This window comes from Capra hircus, chromosome 18 (genome assembly GCF_001704415.2).
Source record: "Capra hircus breed San Clemente chromosome 18, ASM170441v1, whole genome shotgun sequence".
Taxonomy (NCBI): Eukaryota; Metazoa; Chordata; class Mammalia; order Artiodactyla; family Bovidae; genus Capra; species Capra hircus.
The window spans coordinates 45,257,862-45,275,794 of record NC_030825.1 but is presented as its reverse complement, the minus strand read 5'-3'; the positions used below and the strand labels follow the sequence as shown (position 1 = coordinate 45,275,794).

At 57.5% G+C, this 17,933-nt stretch overlaps 1 protein-coding gene across 3 annotated transcripts; it reads right to left on the bottom strand.

The window, feature by feature from the left end:
* KCTD15 (potassium channel tetramerization domain containing 15) lies at nucleotides 776-16,802 on the bottom strand. Of its 3 annotated transcripts, none has more exons than XM_018062283.1 (7): nucleotides 16,650-16,802; nucleotides 14,910-15,008; nucleotides 13,227-13,319; nucleotides 12,405-12,580; nucleotides 7,464-7,608; nucleotides 4,871-5,176; nucleotides 776-3,777 (listed from the first exon to the last, which is right to left on the bottom strand). In XM_018062283.1, the coding sequence occupies exons 3-7, from the start codon at nucleotides 13,290-13,292 to the stop codon at nucleotides 3,619-3,621; spliced, it is 852 nt and encodes a 283-aa protein (XP_017917772.1). In that variant the 5' UTR covers nucleotides 13,293-13,319; nucleotides 14,910-15,008; nucleotides 16,650-16,802; the 3' UTR covers nucleotides 776-3,618. The 3 variants fall into 3 exon arrangements, with proteins under 3 accessions (XP_017917772.1, XP_017917771.1, XP_017917773.1); XM_018062282.1 differs by having other exon boundaries at nucleotides 14,910-15,005; XM_018062284.1 differs by lacking the exon at nucleotides 16,650-16,802 and adding an exon at nucleotides 15,313-16,435 and having other exon boundaries at nucleotides 14,910-15,005.

Genomic DNA, 17,933 nt, shown 5'->3' with positions numbered 1-17,933 from the left:
TCGCCCCCAATCCTGTGGTCTAATTTAGGCTCAGCTAAATTGATCTTCCGTTGGTCAGGAGCCATTTCTCACATCCTTGCTTCTCTACCCGTTTGTCAGCTGGTTTGGTTGGGTTTGGTTTATCTATGTGAGTGTATGCCTGCTCAGTCGTGTCCGACTCTGCAATCCCATGAACTGCAGCCTGCCAGGTTCCTCTGTCCATGGGATTTTCCAGGCAAGAATACTGGAGTGGGTTGCCCTTTCCTCCTCCAGGGGATCTTCCTAACTCAGTGATCTAATCTGAGTCTCGTCCATTGGCAAGCAGTTTCTTTACCACTGAGCCACCTGGGAAGTCCCTGGTTTACATATGCTTGCTAAGTCACTTCAGTCGTGTCCAACTCTTTGCAACCCTATGGATTACTGCCCATCAAGCTCCTCTGTCTATGGGATTTTCCAGGGTTGCCATTTCCTCCTCCCAGGGGATCTTCCCAACCCATAGAACCGGTGTCTCCTGCATTGGCAGGTGGATTCTTTACCACTGGCTACCTGGGAAGCCCCTGGTTGACATATACTCATGAGCAAAATGAATACAGTGTAAAAGGGCCCAACCCTCCACAGCAACTCTTCACCTAGACCAAGAAGGCTCCGTATGTGGGACTAGGGCTACTCAAGGTCCTTATTCAGTGGTCAAGCCAAGTCACAAGTGTGGGGGCAGTGGCTCCAGAGAAATCCACGCCAGAGTACCTTTCTGTGGCTGCCTCAATGGGTGAGAAACAAAGCGCTAGAGCTGGGTGTATAATTTATAAAATGTCCTTTATTTATTCTATGGAACAGAGTCAAGAGGGAGCTTTGGGGGGAAAAAAAAAACTTAATAGTGTTGTGACCTGGTTTTGAGCCCCATTGATCAGGACAGTGGCCAACATCTCCTGCTGTGGCTTTGACAAATTCTCTCCTGCACAGGCAGAGAGGCCTGGTGGGAAACAGGGAAGTATTGGCACAGTCAGCTGTCCAGTTGCTTATAATCAAGAATAATTTATGAAGAGCAGAAGTAACATTCATACTGCTGGCTTGTGATCAAGAGATTACTTACAATATAGTGTATTCATTCCAGGAAGTATAAAAATGTTTTTACTTATTGTTTATGGGGACTATCTTAGAATTTTAGCATTACTTTGGGAACATAGAATTTCTCTACAAATTTAGAAATTCCCTAGATTATATCAAATCAAACTTCCTGGTTTGACTTAATTGTAAGGAAATAATTAAGAGAAACATTCAGTAAGGTAGGTAGTTACTCTTTTTATGGTTTTTTTTTTTTTTAGTACAATGGTTTAATCAAATATGTTTGCTTGAAAATGTTAGGGGATCTCCACCAACGGGCAACTATGCTGGCTATCATGCCAGAAAAATCCATAAACGCACATGCCACTAAGCTGTTTTCACCAGACTTCCTTTCTAATAAACACAACACTTTCTCCTCCTCTCAGATGTGAACCTCAGAAGCCAAAATGCCCATGTGCCAACTGTAGGCATGTTGCTGAGCAAAGAAGGCTGGCAAGTCTGTCCAGCAAATTCACTGTATGGTGGGATGGCAACAGCTCTGTGGCCTCAGAGGAGTGGCTGTGCATGCCCTCCAGGCAGGGCGAGGTTGGTGGCCCCTAGCAGCAGGGGAAAAGGCTCTTGCTCAGTTAGAACATAAGGACTTTGAGGGAAAATACAAACAGGCTCATTAAAAGTGGACGTCTGGTGAATACATTCCAACTCCTCCCCCTGCAACCCACCCCCCGACCTAGGGGGACCGGCAGCTCCCCATGCTTTCGCTGGCTGCATGTCTCCAGGCTGACCTGGGCCAGGGACTGCCACCTTCTCCTACTGCTCTGTGGTGCTCCAAAGAGGACCTCAGCCTCTCAACCCTCAACCAAAAAAACCAGAGGGAAAAATCACAAACACTGAAAACTGGGGTCAAAAGCTCCCCTGGACACCTTTGGTCTGCCATCCCTCAGCTTGTTATCTGGTTAGGGGCTGTGAATCAGAATTCAGAAACTGTGCTGCCCAGAGGGGACAGCTACAGCCGTGAGGAAACACCCCAAAGCAATAAATAGCCAGCTCAGGACCCTCGTCCCTGCCCCTCCCCCAACTACCGCCGCTGGTTTTTCCTCCCTGGAACCCAAGGAATCTCATCCCCAAAGCTCCCTGCGGGGCACGGAATGCTGGAATCTGGATTCCCGCTTGGGCACAGGACGGAGCCTCAGTCTTTCGCTTTGTAGCATCATTTATGGCATGAACTAGGAACATAATGTGTTTACACAAACACACGACAATTGTACATCAGCATCTTTACAATATTAAAGGAGTCATATACAAGTCTACAGGCATCATACAAGGGGTGGGGCGGCCGGGACGCCCCACCCGCCCAGCAGTTCTCTGCAGTTTCTCCAGCCCCTGGGGAAGAGCCATCTGGGGAGGGGAAGTGTGACAAGACAGAGGGTGTCCATCTTTGGGCCTGTCATCTGGGAGGCAGCAGGTCTGCAAGGACTCTAGCAGGCAGTCCTCGTTGGAATCTGGGGCCAAGAACCCAAGGCCTGACTGTGTCCCGGTCTTACTGGCAGACTAGTGTAACCATAGTTTGATTAAAAATTCAGTAATGCAGGTGACTGTGGGAAAATCAGAGTGCAGGACGGCTTCCTGAGCTGGGGACCCAGAGGATGCTGCTGAGAGATGGGCTCCTTCACCGTGGGGCCCATTCCTGAGGTAAGGATGCAGCGTGGCCCCGGTGCTGATCCCGACGGGGAGTGACTTCTCTCGGAGCCCGTGTGGGTGTACACAGATAGAAACCAAAGCCCCCGGGCATGAGTAGGTCAAGTGACGCTCAAGTGTGGCCTGTGCCCCAAGCGGCAGCAAAGACAGGCTCTCGAATGGTCCCAGAGTGGTCCCTCCCCGACGCCCATACCACCCTCCTCCCAGCGGCCCCACCCCGTGCGGGCCGTGTTTCAGCCCCAACGGCACTGCCATGCCTGCCCTCTGTCCCTAGAGCAGAGACCAGGAGTCTCCAAGTCCTGTTCTGCAGGAACTTGGGCAGAGGGTCCCGCAGCTCTTCCACCGCCCCCACACAGACATGCTGCCGCGTCCCACTGAGCTGAGCACCAGATAAAGAAGCAGGGGTCCTTGTCGGCCTCTCTGACTTGTGCATTGACAATTACTTCCGTCTTAAATACTGTAGAAAAATAAGCCATCTCTGACGCAAGGAGACCCACTGGAGTCTGCCGCATGGAGAAAGACGGACAGCTCCTCTGGAGTGGACCAGGGCGGCCTCTGCTGACCCTGCCTCTGCACGTGCAGAGCCTCAAGGGTGCTGTACCAGGCTGGGAGCCAGGGGCCCAGAAGACTGGCGGCGAGTTCCCCCCTCGGCATCTTTGGGTCACATCCACGGTCCTCTGGTGGGCATGCCTCCAGCATCCCACGTTCTGTTATGACGCCCTGGGCCTTGGGGCTCCCCAGGCAGGCTCTGGACCCTCCGGCCCCACCCTCAGTCTCATGCCCACTGCTAAGAAGGCGTAGGCAGAACTCCTCAGCACTGTTTCCAGGTCCCTGGGGGTGTCCCTAGGGCCAAGGGGCCTCAGGTGGACACTGAGGCAGGGCCTAGTCCAGGGGCTCCTGCTTTATTCGGACAGCAGTGGGGTTGGGCTGTGGTCGCCGCTCCTCCCGGCAAAGCACATACTCGCTGAATTGGGAGGAGTCCACGCCCCCCCCGCAGGATGCGGCCACGCTGAAACCCCTCTGGAAGAGCCTCTCCAGGACCTGCCGGGGAAGAAACAGGGGTCAGCAAAGCCCAGACGCAAGAGTCTGCCCCCCTGGGCCTGGTGGGCACTTGCCAGGGTGAGTTACCTTCTCCTGACAGGAGTCTGGGCACAACCACCAGCGGGGCAGCCACAGAAGGGTCAGGGCCCCTTAAGAGATAAAACCTGGATGGGTGCCATCCCACTGCCCTCGGGGGTCCACAACCTTGACTGGGCCCCTCTCTCCCAGACACATGGTCCTGGGTCCCCCTCCCTCACCGAGGCCCCAGCAGCAGAGAGCCGGCCCCTGGCCTCAGGGCAGCCACCTGCTTCCCTGAGCTAGGAATCCCAGATGGTTTGAGGCCTGGGGCCTGATCAGCTCAAGGGAGCTCGCGGTGGAGAGGAGTTCTCTCCGTTTCTGCAGGTCTCCATGTTCACGTGGGTTTGTGCCTCTGTGAGAGGGAGGCCCAGTCAGTGTGTCTGACACCTGTGTCCGGCAACTCACTAGCAAGTTCTGAAGGACAGGCTACAGAGTTCTCCCTACCAAGTGCGCTCTGTCCCATCCAAGCCTGAAGCAGGAGTCTGCTCTTGGGTCTGGAAGAGCAGGTGGAAAATAGGCCCCCATTCCATCAGGGGCTTCCCAACTCTTAGACCCATGCGGGGAAAACCAGTCTAGAAATGCTCTGGGAAGCTGTGCCGTGGATGCTGGTGGCCCCAGGTCAGCATGATGAGGAAGGGGGCTCCAAACCGCCCCCACTCTCAGCCTCTGACCTGCTGCTCCTATTGCCTGGGTTTAATTTGAATCCAAAGTCAGACTCTGGGTGTCAAATGAAGCACACTTAGTTGAAAATACTCTAGGCCATTTTTATAGAACATCCTTTTGGAAAAAAAAAAAGCACAGATCAATTTTTTTAAGTCCATCCCCCAGGCGCCATCATTTAATTATGAGCGGGACATAAATTATGCATCGACACATTGTTGCCTTTTCTGTAAGATGGCACGGAGGGCCTCGCCATCCTAGGGACCCGGCCTCCCCCCCCACTACTCTCCCTCTGCCGCAGCCCCAGGGCTTCGGGGAGGCAGAGCGGGAGGAGGCAGGGGCGGCCGGCCCTCACCTGCACCGAGTTGAGCCGGCAGTAGCCGTTGAGCGGGAAGCGGATGACGTGCGTGGGGTCCTGGTTCCAACCAGCGTTGACCGAGTTGCACATGACGTCCCCGGTCTCGGGGAAGACCTCCTCGATGAGGGCCTTCTCGCCGCTGAGCGCGATCCGCTCGCCCAGGTCAGGCGTGACCCGCACCACCAGGCAGTCGCAGGCCCGGCTGCGGCGCCGCTGCTCCTGCTCCTGCTGCCAGCGCTCCAGCTCGCGCACCATGGGCTGTAGCTGGTAATAGCGCGCCTCCTCGTACAGCAGGCTGAAGTCCTGCAGGCATGCGCATACGGTGGGGGGCCCGCCCTTCTGGCTCCAGAGCTCCAGCGACCCCGCCCGCTCAAAGTCCGCGGGAATTTTGCCCCCACCCCCACCCCCAGCACAGTGTGGGCTGGGATGGTTGTCCCCATTGTACAGATCAGGAAAGTGAGGCTCCAGTGAGAGTGTGCCCCCCAAAACGTCTGGCCTCCGCCCAAGGGCAGTGGCTGGTGTGCACCTGTCCCAGACCCTGTAAGCCCTTCCATCGGGCCCTAAGCCACAGGAGAAGCTTTATCCCCCTCTCCCGAAGCAGAGAGAAGTTTCTAGAAAGACCTGGAAGCTAGACTAGAAGAGCCTGAGGCTATGCGGATGGTTGGGGACCTGCTGCCTTCTCTGAGAGGACAGGCTGGGGTGGGCACAGGACAGCCCTGCCTCCCTCCCTGGAGATGCTCACTGTCCTCCAGGGAGGTGAAAGGGACCTGCCTGGGTTGGATTTTCAGCAGCAGCAGCATCTACCAGACCTTTTCTGAGCCTTAGTTTCCTCATCTATAAAATGGATGTTATCACACAGCTCAGAGTGGGTGAAGCTTAAAGGTCAGCAGCAAGGTTGGTCCCTGCCTTGGCCAGCAGTGTGAGGAGGTGTCTGAGGGGGGCCGCTCACCTCTCACCAGCAGCTCAAACTCAGGCTGGCGGGCTCACACTGACCTCCCCTCAAGGCCCTGACATTGGTCCCCTGCTCCCTCAAACACATGTCCACCCACACCCACCCCAGCCCTGAACAGCTGATGACCCATGACCAAACCACTCAGCTCAAGTCCCACTGGTGAGCCCGAGGACCCCTGGGAGCAGGCAAGGAAGTCCAATTCCTAAAGCTGGGCCCACACTGCTGGCCCTAAGTCACTCTGCCTGCTGACTGACCCTAGCCTTCAGAGTCACCCCACGCCTGCCATCAGTCAAGAACCTATCCTGTCAAGAACCACAAGAGTTCATCACAGCTTCATGCTGGGCCCCTGTTCTCATCCACTAGAGGTTTTAAATGATATCTGCAAACCAGCAACCCCCACATCCTTTCTTAAAGCCCAGAATACCTCCCCCAGACGCCCCACCAGTTCTTCCACACAGGCATGGGCTGCTTCAGCCTGTTCTACCCTGGGCCTCCACGCATCCACTCAGGACTCAAGCTGCAGGTCAGGGGAACCCTCAAGAGCCCCCTGACCCCCACTGTCCACACTGTGGCTTTTGCATCTTTTTCCCAAATGTGAATCGAATCTACCACTTCATTCTACCTTCGCTGCCTCCACCTTACTGCTCCCTCCACATCCTTCACACAACAGATCTGAGGGTCCTGCCCCTACTCACCCTCCCTCTGCATTCAGGGACCAGACACAATCTGCAGCCTCTTCCTGCTTTTCCCCTCCCAGTTCATACAGCCCCAGGCTGCCACCTATCTAGCTCCTTACCCTCGCTGCTCCTCACCCCCAAGGCCCTCATACCCTTCTGCTCTGTTTCTCCATCATCACCCAGAGAAACACTCTTCCCTCCAAACCCACCCAGGCCAGGTTCCCCGAGGTTTCCTCTCACAGTACTTCCTGCTTCTCTGCCCCTGTGGAATTTAAGTGGTTTTCTGTTCAACATCTATCATCCCATAAACTATAACCACTGTGAGCACAGGACCTATATCTGCCTTCTCCCACTGCATTTTTAGCCTGAGTTCAGTTGCTGGCACCCAGAAACTGAATTCAATGAAGGATAAAACGGCCCTAGGACCAATGGGTCCTCTGGGTGCTGGAAGGAAGGAAGGACATTTGCTGGTTGGAGCTGGGGTAGTCCCAGCCCGGATTTCCTGCCTCTGGGATCCCTAAGCCACAGAGGAGTCCAACCCTGGAGGCAGGACTCTCAGAACCAGGTTGGCTGCTGCAGACAGGCTCATCCCAGGACTGGGGGGTGAGAACTTTTGTTTAAAGTTCTTTTTGGGGTGGATCAGGGTGTTCCCTCTGCCAAGTGCCGACAAGGACCAGCTTTGGGAACCTCTAACTCCTGTAACTCCAGCACATGACGGTCCTTCAGCATACAACTGGGGTAAGTGCTTGCTGTCGCTGCTTAATTGTTGTTACACCCTGATAAATAAGCTAAAAATGTGAGAAAACAAAATTAGTTTAGAAAAACTGATTTAGCCCTCGGCTTCATCGTTTAAGTTTTTATGGTTGCCATAACAACCGTGGGTCCGCTTATTAAGTCACAGCGTCCCCTGTGTAATGCCACCGCACAGGCTGTGCCGGGGAGCCGCCGGCTGCGGACTTACCTTGAAGTCATCAGGAAGCAGCAGTTTGGATGTCCGCAGGAAGCTCAGGACGTAGCGGAAAATCTCCCCATCCCGGTCGATGAAATAGTGTTGCTTCAAACTGTCCAGGACAATGGGCTCGGTGCCATTGAAGAGGCGGCTTATTCTGGGAGAGATGGAAGGTGGGATGTGGGATGGTAGGGCTGGTCTACTGCCCCGCCCCCTACTCCTTAGAGCCCACCCTGCTGGATGGGTGAGGGGCATTACATGAGTGATTCTGGGACTATACCAGGCCTGAAAAGGACGTGTGCACACACCAGTGGCAGCCAGGACACCAGCGTGGCAACCAGCACATGCAAATGCCCCACCTACACTCACAAGCTATAGCCAGAGAGAGTCACATCCAGCTCTACACCCCTGCCCGCTGACACAGGTGACAGGCCTGGAAAACTACAATGAGACAGACACCTTGTCCCATGCACACAAACCCTTGCCTGACAGACCCGCCCAGAAAGCCCCCACCAACCATCAGATACCCCAGCCCGCAGCCACACGCCTGGTGAACATGTGTAAGCCAGCCAAGACACTCCTGGGTCACACGCCTCACCCAACCTGCATGAACAAGCATTGGACACAACACACCCAGCAACAGGCACAGGGTCACACGGGCTCCGCCCTCGAAGCACACCGACCACAGGCAGAACCAGACACATCCTGGTGAGGGACACACTGACAACACGAGTCCACCAGAGAGACAGCTACGCACACTCAACAAACTTACAAACGACCCACCCACAGCTTCGGCTCAGGGCAGACCACAGGGACAGCACGTGTGGGTGCAGTCACAGGGCAGACACCCAGTGTCCAGTGTGTGCACACACACAGGAACGTAAGTGTGCACACCTGCCACAGAGTGTGCACACCAGTGAGGGGGGCTGGGAGGGAGGCAGCTCCCAGCACCCCATCCTCTGAAGGGCGGTGGTTCTGACCTGAAGGACGCTCTTGGGGAGCCCCGATGCCTGGCCCCCTCCACTTCCGGGCGGAGGACCAGGCCTCCCCACTGCCCAGGGTGGCAGGCTCTGCACATCCCCTGCAGACCCCAGACCCCAGTGGGGAGGGTTAGGATCCCCTGAAGAGGGGTGGGGGGCATCAAGAGCTTGACTCAGGAACAGGAGGGAGGGCAGCAGGGTCTCCCCAGGGACACCACTGTAGCAGGCAGGCCGCACACGTGTCCCCAGCTGGACTCAGCACAGCCTGGGAGAAGGGTGGCTGGATCCCGGCCCCAGGCCTCCCAGCTCAGTCTGTACAAGTCGAGGCTCAGCCCCCCCACTCTCTACCTGCAGCGGCAAGGACCTCCAGGAAAGTTCCCATCTCCCTCGGCAGCCCATCCCACCCTCCGCTCCAAGTCACCACTCTCAGGCTGTCTCACCCCTGCCACCCAGGGCAACGAGCTGGGTAGAAGCTGAGGGGTCACAGCACCCACAGCCTCTCTAGGGGCCCCGCACCAACACTGTCTGCTCTGCTGGCCTGGCACACTCATCAGCCAGGAGGGTGAGTGACTAACCCCGTTTCACTTGGGACATGGCCCAATAGGGCTGTATATAAGTCAAGGCTGCCTCATAAATGAGTGTGAGCGGGTCAGAACCCATGGGGAGGTGTGGAGCAGCCTGAGTCTGTGAAACCAGTGCTGCGGTCACCCAGATACAACTCATCTCAGAGTTCCAAAAGCCACAGAGCCCTCTTGACCTCCAGGCCTGGTGACAATGGCACTGGGGGACATCACCCTGCTGGCAAGCTCTGTGGGCTCCATGCCTATTCTAGGTGTTAAATTCCCCCAGACCTAACCTCAGCAGAGCACGGGCACCCAGATATCAGAATGAAGGCCACCCAACTTGCCTGGAGACAGACAGGACTGACTGAGGCTGTCAGGCACCATGGGCAGTCATCAGCAGCCCACCGAGGGCCCCCACGTGCCACCGGCAGGAAGATGAAAGAGCCACGTCTGCAGGTCAGCCTCCCCACGGAACTTTCTCCAGCCTTCCTGGTTGAGCTCAAGCGTTCTGTGCAGCAAGCAATATTTCCAGGCCCTCTGTGTTGCAAACCCCTCAGACCATCCTGGTGGTCTAGGGGACTCCCAGTCCACCACATTCCAGGGCTGCCTGGGTTCTAGGTCGTCTTAAGGGTCTGAGGCTAGAAGGCTCTCATTCTGTCTTATCTTGGGACTGGCTGGTTCTAGGTCTTTCCATGGTTCAGCATCTCTTCCCAGCGTAAGGCTTCTTGTGCCCTCAGGGTCTGAAGCTGTTAAAGAGGTGTGCAGCTTGAGGGAAGGTTAGGGCAGTCACCTCAAAGGCACCCACTGACACTTGTGAAGTCTTAGAGAGCCTGTTCCTACCCCGGGCCACCCTCCAAGGGAGGCTGTAAGTTTGGGGTACTGACTTCAGAAGGTGTATAAGGAATAATCTGGCCAGTTCTGACCCCAGCTGATAGGGTCACCTTCTTTTTACTTCTTTTTTTTTTTTAAGTTTTGGCTCTAATTTCCTGGATGTTTCAGTGGTTACACCCAGGTTTACTTCCTAGGTTCCTGGACATTGGTGGCCTCCCACAGCCAGGATGGACACCAGCATGGGGCTGTGATGCAGGAGCTAAGTGATGTCCAGCAAGCGTGGAGGCAGACACAGGAGTCCACTCCCAGTCCTGGGCAGCTGGGCTGGGCGGGTTCCAGGCGAGGACCAATGGCCATCCTGGGCTGACTAGCACCAGTGGGGGCTCCCTGCTATGGAGCCACCCTGACCAACCAAGAACGAGAGCCCAGACCTAGCTCTGTGGGCACAGGGTCCGAAGGGGTGAAGGCACAAGCCCCCTTATCTCACAGCATTGCCCAGGGTGGGACTTGACATCCAGAATGAGCCCCCTTCCCCGGTGACCTTAACACAATCCTCTATTTCCAGGTGACTTATACCTCAGTGACCCTGGGTGAGCCACTGATCATTCTTTCCACAATTAGTGAAAAACTGTTTTTTTTTTTTTTTTTTTTTTTTAATTTTAACATTCACTCAAAGAAGGAAGAGAGAGATGTGAAGGGCTCCAGCCAGCACAGCTGCCCAACGCACATGTCAGACCTGGCCTGACCCACTGTCCTGACTGTCCTACAAGTCATTCCACCTCCATGGCCTCTAGGCCAGAGCTTCCGTCTCGGGAGCACCTCTCCTGCGGGCCAGGCCAGGCAGAGCCATCCAGGCAGAACAGCAGATTTATCCTGAGGTTCAGCCCCGGGGAAGAATGCAGACTGCCACCCCCCTGGGCCCATCTTGGTGGCCTGAGGGTCCCACAGGTCATGGGACCACTGAGGCAGCCTGGCCAGGGGGCCTGCCCCAAAGCAGGATGTGTGGGGGGGTGCAGTTTGGATGGCTGGGAGGGGAGGACCACCCCCGCCCGCCATGCTCCAGGCAGCAGCCGGGAGGCAGAATGAGGAAGCTGGTCCTCCCAGGCCTGGGTTGTGATTACTCCAGAAAGGCAAGTGTCTGATTTCAAAAAACACTCTTCAGAGAGGTGGTGGGCAAGGGTTTTATGAATGTCACTCGCAAATGTCAGCTGATTAAGGGATGATCTATCTCAAACAACGCGTGAATGCCGCAGAAGGCAAAATTGAAATGAAATAAGCAGAATCCATCTCCCATCCTAGACAGGGCCCTGCCGGTTAGTGCCAGGCCAACATCGCCAACGTGGCCTCCTGGCTGCTGCCCCTCAAGGTCCCCGGGTCACGAGTGCCCCAGGCCTAGCCTCTGTCTGAGGAGGCAGAGAGCTCCAACCACACTTGCACCCCATACCCCAAATTCTGAACCAGACGCTGCATCGACCTCCAGCGGTCCCTCCTCCAGGGCACCCCCTTGGCCTCCAGTGCGCTCTCTATGCAGCCACCTCCACACGCTACAAACCCTTCCTCCATAAGCAACCACACCAGCAACAAGGCGGCTAGATCAGAAAGCTTCCCAGAGACATCCCTTGGCGTCTGGGGGATTAATTATCTCCTCTTTTTATTTTAAATGTCTAAAACAGAGGTGATGCCTGCAGGGGTGGCCCTCCTGCTGCCAGCCCTTGGCGGTGGCCACCCTGCGGTACTCGGAACAGGCGGTCCTGGGCTCAGCCAGCAGCATGCAGCATCACCGCCCAGGGCTGCTCAGAGACCCATCCCACCTCCGGTCAGCCCTGCTGTTACATACCAACGAAGAAACCTAGGAGAAAATGCCCGACAGGCAAGAGCAGGGCAGTCGGCAGTGCCTGGAGCCCCCACAGGCTCAGGAGTCAGGGTCACCAGGGAGCCGGGCAGAGGGTAAAGCTCCCTGGTCAGAGATCCTTCATCTGCTGATGGTGGTATGTGGCTCATGCTCGTCCATAGCTGTGGATATCCCCGGACATCCTGGAATTCTTAGCCAGTCACTGCCACCCACCCCCTCCCAACTCCAAAGGAGCCTGCTGCTAGCCCTGGGGGTCCAGCAGTGGCCACTCAAACAAAGATGACAAATCGCAGCTGCGCCCCCGCCCCCTCCCCCGCCACCATCCTTGAACTTATGCACTATCCCAGTCATTAAGACTTGGAAATAGGATGAACTACTTCTCCCCCAAATGACCCCAAGAAGTACACAGCATGGCTCACAACCAGTCTCCTGCAAAGGCCAGGCGTGAGTCACACACAAGAGGAACCTGAAGGAACATGAGGTTCTCCAGCCAGCTGCTGGCCAGCTTCAGATGGGGCTGGCTCTGAAAAGTGGCCTCTGCCAGTGGGTCAGGAGCTCCACCAGCGCCACCAGCTCAGGGTCATAAGTCCCTGCGCTGAGCAGCCATGGGCAGGCAGGTCTGAGAGCAGAGGGACCCTGGGGAGCCCTGTGTGTCAGCTGGCAGCAGGTTTCACATGCTCCCTATGGCCACCACACGCCCCGGTGCCGTGAGGGGCTCGGCTCTTACCTGGAGTCTGGGTACTTGGTGAGAGTGGCCAGGCTGCTGGTGTACATGTGGCCGCCCACGTCGATGTGCACAGGCGCATTGGACTTCGTGAGCTGGGCTGGCAGCGGGATCCCCTGGGCGGCCAGGGGAGACACAGGCGACCGGGTGAGAGACAGCCGAGACATGCTTCCTCCCTCCTGGAGATGGAAACAAGGGACACAACAACGGTTTCTCCACAACAGAGCTAGGCACTCCCTTGATTGCCAATGTGATCACAGATCTAATCAGATCACTTCTGCTTGTGCCTGATCACATATTCGCCTGACAAATTATGGCCACCACTGTAATTAAGTGCATTTGCATCATTTTCTTCAAAGTACCAGAGGGGGAAGAAAAAGAAAGATGCTTATTAGCAATAAGAAATCAAGAAAAAAAAAATTTTTTTCAAGGTGTCAGCCTCCAGGGGCATAAAACAAACTGCAAAATTCTAATTAAAGGTCGCAGGCTTATGTGTTAGATGTGAAATATCCCCTGACAAACGAATCACCAATTTGTGAATTGGGATTCAGGGGTTTTTGCAAGTTTGTCTCAGTAACGAGACACCTCTAAATTAGTGACTTCCTCAGCACCTAAGGCGTTGAGTTTTATACATGTAGTAAATTTCACATCAAATTAAGAGCATTTTTGTTTCGAGAAAATACATAATTGTACAGCCAGTCAACAGCCATCTCTTGAGCACCACGGCTATGGCTTCGAGGAAGGGCAGCCAGTGAGCAGGTGCTCAGGAAGAGGGCATAAAGGGGGCCACCAGCCCCCGACCCAGCCCACCCTGCCAGCTCTCACCGCCGTGCCGGTGCTGCCGTGGGCGTGAAGCGAGGACCCGCTCGGCCGCTCCTTGCGGTGAGGCATCTAGGCTTCCATCGCTGCCCAGAACATCTGTGGGGAGCACCGACAAAACCAAACACGACTTACTCCTCAGTGGTCTGGGGTGCCGTGTCTCCCAGTCAAAGATGCTTATAATCGTCCTCTCTCAACATGCTTCCCAAGATCCCATGCCCTACCACACAGATGGCAACTAGCCTGTCCCCACACCCCAAGGCAAGCCTCTGGGCCATAGGAGATTAGTTATACACACATGCACACACACACATTCACTCACACACACTCACTCACACACGTGTTCTCAGGGCAGCTCCATGTCTGCTAATTCAGCTAATGACAGTACTGAAACATATGCTCACCATTATTGCCCCCAAAATGTTTCAGAATAAATCCAATTTGCTTGGTATTTTGGTTTCGAGCCACGTTACCAAGCGTGTCTCCTCTTGCTTCAGAGAGCACCCTGGGAACCACAGCTCGGAGAGGATCTCCCACCCTCCAGGGGCTGGGGAGCCCCACTACCTCTTTAAACACGGTCTCTGCAGTGTTAACATGCAGCCTGAGACTGGCTGGACCCAGAGAAGCCTCTTCCAGCAGAAGCCAGGGAAGAGCAAAAGTCACCGAGGAAGCCGCCACTCCCCCTATGGCTCCTTAGAGAGGAAAACTTGTCTTTGTTTGCTCAGCCTGCACCTCTGCAGCTTCTCCCCAGGCCCCCAGAAAGGTCTTGACTGTGCCTGATATATTCTAGATCCCCTGGGAATCAAGCCCCAAGGCATTACAGAGATGGCCAGAAGGAGAGAGCAGCTTAGCTAATGAACCCTGCCTCTCCCTATAGTCACTCAGCGACTCTCCTCTGTGCCCTGGCCACCTGAAATAAGATTGTCCCACAGTCTCCAGAAGCTGCCTGAAGACATTCTGCAGACCCTACGCAGGAGGGCCGGGAGAAGATCAGTTTTAAGCAGACCCTTCCACTGACCTGGGGCTGGGGAAGGTGGACACGGAGTATCACCCCCTCCCCTCCCCCCACTGGCTTCCCCACACCTAAAGCTGTACTTATCTCTTGCAGGTTTAACCCCACCCTCCCTCAAGGATTGACTTTGTGCCTTGAAAGTCAACATCCAGTTTTCATACATGGACCAAGGTCGAATGAGAATCAAAGCCTGCAAATTTCACTCAGGTCATTCTCCTAGGATTTGTTCTGCCCTCCGTGTGCTGGCAAGTTCTCTGACAGGAAACTGGAGTGGGGGTTGCCATTAGCAGACAGTGATGTTTAATTTACAGCCGTCCAGGCTCGGCTGCTTTTGGCATTCCTGAGTTCCCTCAAGTTTCAAGAAAGAAAACCAGGTCACTTATCTCAAGTTCTGAGAAACCAAAACACATCTCAGGAATGGGTTCCCCTGCCCTGGGAGGCTCTGCTGGGGGGAGGAGTCAGAAGGAAAGCCACACTGAGGATAAACTGAGCTGGAAGGAATTCCAGTGGAAATTCTGTCAAAGCGGACAGCACAATATTTGCCCAACTGCCAGGACACTGCTCGGAAGTGACATTTCACACCAAGTACCCATCAAAAAGCTGCTCCATCCTGTTCTCACCCAGCCTCTTCTCCATCACAAGCACAACCTGATGTTCACGGCAAACCAGACACTCACCATTGGAAGCCCCAGGCTGTACGCCTTGACGCGAACCTCCACTGCTCCCTCCGACAAACACATCTGTGCTGGACAAGGACCCTTTCCCCGACACCACTGCTGAGATCAGAAGCACAAAGTGGGTGCAGGAAGAGACGCAAGTTCATTCTGCCAGCACCCGCATCAAACCCACGACCCAGCCCGCGCGCGCCACGGCCCTCCCGAGGTCGGCCAAGACCGCCTGTTGCAGGGGCCTCGGCGGTACCGGGCTCCACGGCCCGGCCCCGCGGGTTTCCAAACTGGCTGGGTATTGACCCGTTTCTCCGAGCTGAGGCGGGATCCCCGGGTCCCACGCCCGCCCGCTGCCAAGCCCCGCCCGCCAGAGCAGAGGGAAGCGAGCAGAATGCCACGCTCATTTACACACAAAATGATTTTGTGTCCCATTGTGCTCGCAGTTGTTCAGCTCTCTGGGGGTGATTAAACTGGCTGAGCTGCGGCAGCTTGAGACGATTTCACTAAATCGCTTCTTCGTGAAGTCGCTTCTTTGCTAAGCTGTTATTTTAACCATAAAAGGTAAACAGAAGGCGGCTGGAGAACTCTCTTCAGCTCTGTGCCCAGGGCGCCAGCCCCGGGGCCAGAGAGCCGGGGGCCTGCCGAGTTGTCCAGGAGGTGGGCCAGAAGGGAGGCAGGCGGGCCACCTGGCGCGCGCCTGCCCTGCCGCGGAGCCCGCCGGCCGGTGTGAACTTCGGGGCGGCCGGAGTTGGCTGGGCCCAGGCCGGCGGCGCCGCGGGGCTGGGGTGGCCGCGGAACCCAAACCGCCTGGCAGGACCGGGAGGGTGTGCGGCAGGGGCGGGGCGGAAGACGAAGTTAAATCAGGAGGCAGACACTTAGAGACCACAGATGGGAAGCTCGCCTAATTAAGGACGTAAAAGCGCTTTTGTTCTCAAAGTTTATTGTTGCCAGGGTTTAAAAAAAAATTAATTGAAACTAATGCTGTTATTCATTCGTGCAGTTAAATTCCTCCATGCACATTTGAGACACGGAGTGGAAAACTTGAAGCTTATCTTTTTGCAGTCGGGGGTGGGGGGCAACGGGAGGACGGAAACGCGCTCCAGCTGCGGGGGAGGGGGGAGGCATTTGCGAGTGTGAGCGGTGCCCGCGACCAGGTCAGGGGCTACCGCCGGGCAGCAGGGATCCGGACGCGGCGATCGCGTCTCCGCGCGGCCCGCCTGGGGGCTCCAGACCCCGAGCGCTTGGAACGACCACCAGCGCGCCAGCCCCTCCCGCTCCGTTTCGGACTCGCGGGTGGGCGTCACAGGACGCACGTCCGTCCCGTTGGAGACTTTTCCTCGCTCTGATTTGGACACCAAGCCGGGCCCAGTCAGCCTGAAGCCCAGGCTGCGTGAGCCGGGTTCTGACCTCGGAAACTCGCCGGCCCTGCAGGGCGGTCGGCCCTGCACCGAGGCCCGAGTGCCGAGACCTGAGGAAACCCCCACCCCGCGCGGCAGGAAGCTCGCTGACCGCCCGCGAGGGGAGGGTCCACCCGGGGCGAGGGCCGGCCCACGTGGGCAATCCCCCACTCCCGCGCCAGGCCTTTGTGCTGGGTGCCCCCTCGCCGTCAGCCCCCGCCACCCTGCACCCGGACAAAGCAGCCGCCCCCGCCCAGGTCCGAATCCCGGCCGGGCGACTTTCTGGGTATCGCAGCCACTTCGGGGACAGGGGTGCGCGTAGCTGAGTGGTGGCCGCCCGCGCGGTGCTTACCTCGGAGCCGGAGCGGCGGATCGGGCTCGGGTGCAGCCCCCGCCCCCCGCAGCCGCCGGTCTTGGGAGCCGGGCTCAGCCTCGCAGCCTGTGCTCGCTGCGCGGGTCGCTCCGGTCTCGTCCTGGAGTTACTTTCTCTCTCGCCCCCAACCCTCCCCCCACCCACCCCTCCCGCCCCGGCCCCCGCTTCGCGCGGCCCCTCGCGGCGCGGCGCGCCGGGGCCTCCCCTCCCCGCCCTCCCCTCGCCTCCTCCCCTCTTCGCGGCCGCCGCCGCCGCCTCCTCTTCGCGCCGCTCTCCGGCTGCCCTCCCGCCGCTCCCACCTCCTTTCCTCCCTCCTCTCTTCTCCAGCGGCCTTCTCCGATTGCTGGCGAGAAAACCAGCCCCCCACCTTAGCCTGTAGCCCGCGCCCCGTCTCGGCCGAGCCCGGACGCAAAGGGCAGCGATCCGGCTCAAAATTAACCCAGCGCGGCGAGCGCGAGCGGGAGCGCGCGGCGACTCCTGGCTCGGGGCTCGGCTGTGCCGCGGGGCAGAGGATTAGAGTCGCAATTAGCTCCGCGCGCCCGCGCCTGCCGCGCTCGGCGACAAAAATGCGCTGTTTCCCTTCCTTTAGCCGGGCGAGCACACCCGCCTCCCCCGGAGCCCGCGCCTTCCCGCCGGGGCCTCCGCCAGGACCCTCCCGGGAGCGGTGCGCCCAGGCCCCCGCGCCCTCCGCCGCCCAGCCCCCCGCCCCCCGCCGGCCAGCCACGCGGCGCCCAGGCTTCCTCCGGGCTCGAGAGGGGGCGGGGGAGAAGCTGATTTTAATCATTGTCATTTCATCTGATGTAATATTTCCCCGGGCGCTTTCAGCTGGGCATAAATTTTCGGCTCCCAAATAAGTAACACAGGGCACGTTTCTCACATTTCTTGACTCCTCGGTTACAAAGAGGAGAGCAGCCGCCGCCGCGGCGCCCGGGGGTAGGGGCGGGACTTGGGAAGAAAGTAGGCTGCGAGTCGGCCCGGGCAGGAGAGGAGCTGGGGGCCAGGGCCACCCCTCCCCCTTCCCGGCCGTCCTCCCTGGGTCCCTGCCCCGACTGCCCCTCTACCGGGGCGCCGCGCCGCGCGTGACGTCTGCGGGCGCGCGGTCTGCCACCGCCGGGGAGGGGAGCACGGGGGGCGCCCGGCCGGCCGCCCGCGGCCAGACGCGCCATTTCCTTTCCGCGCGCGGCGCGATGGAGACGTCTACCGCCAAGACTCTTCGCGGCACCGAGGCCTGCGCTCCGGGCGTCCCCTCGGTCCCCGGGTCGG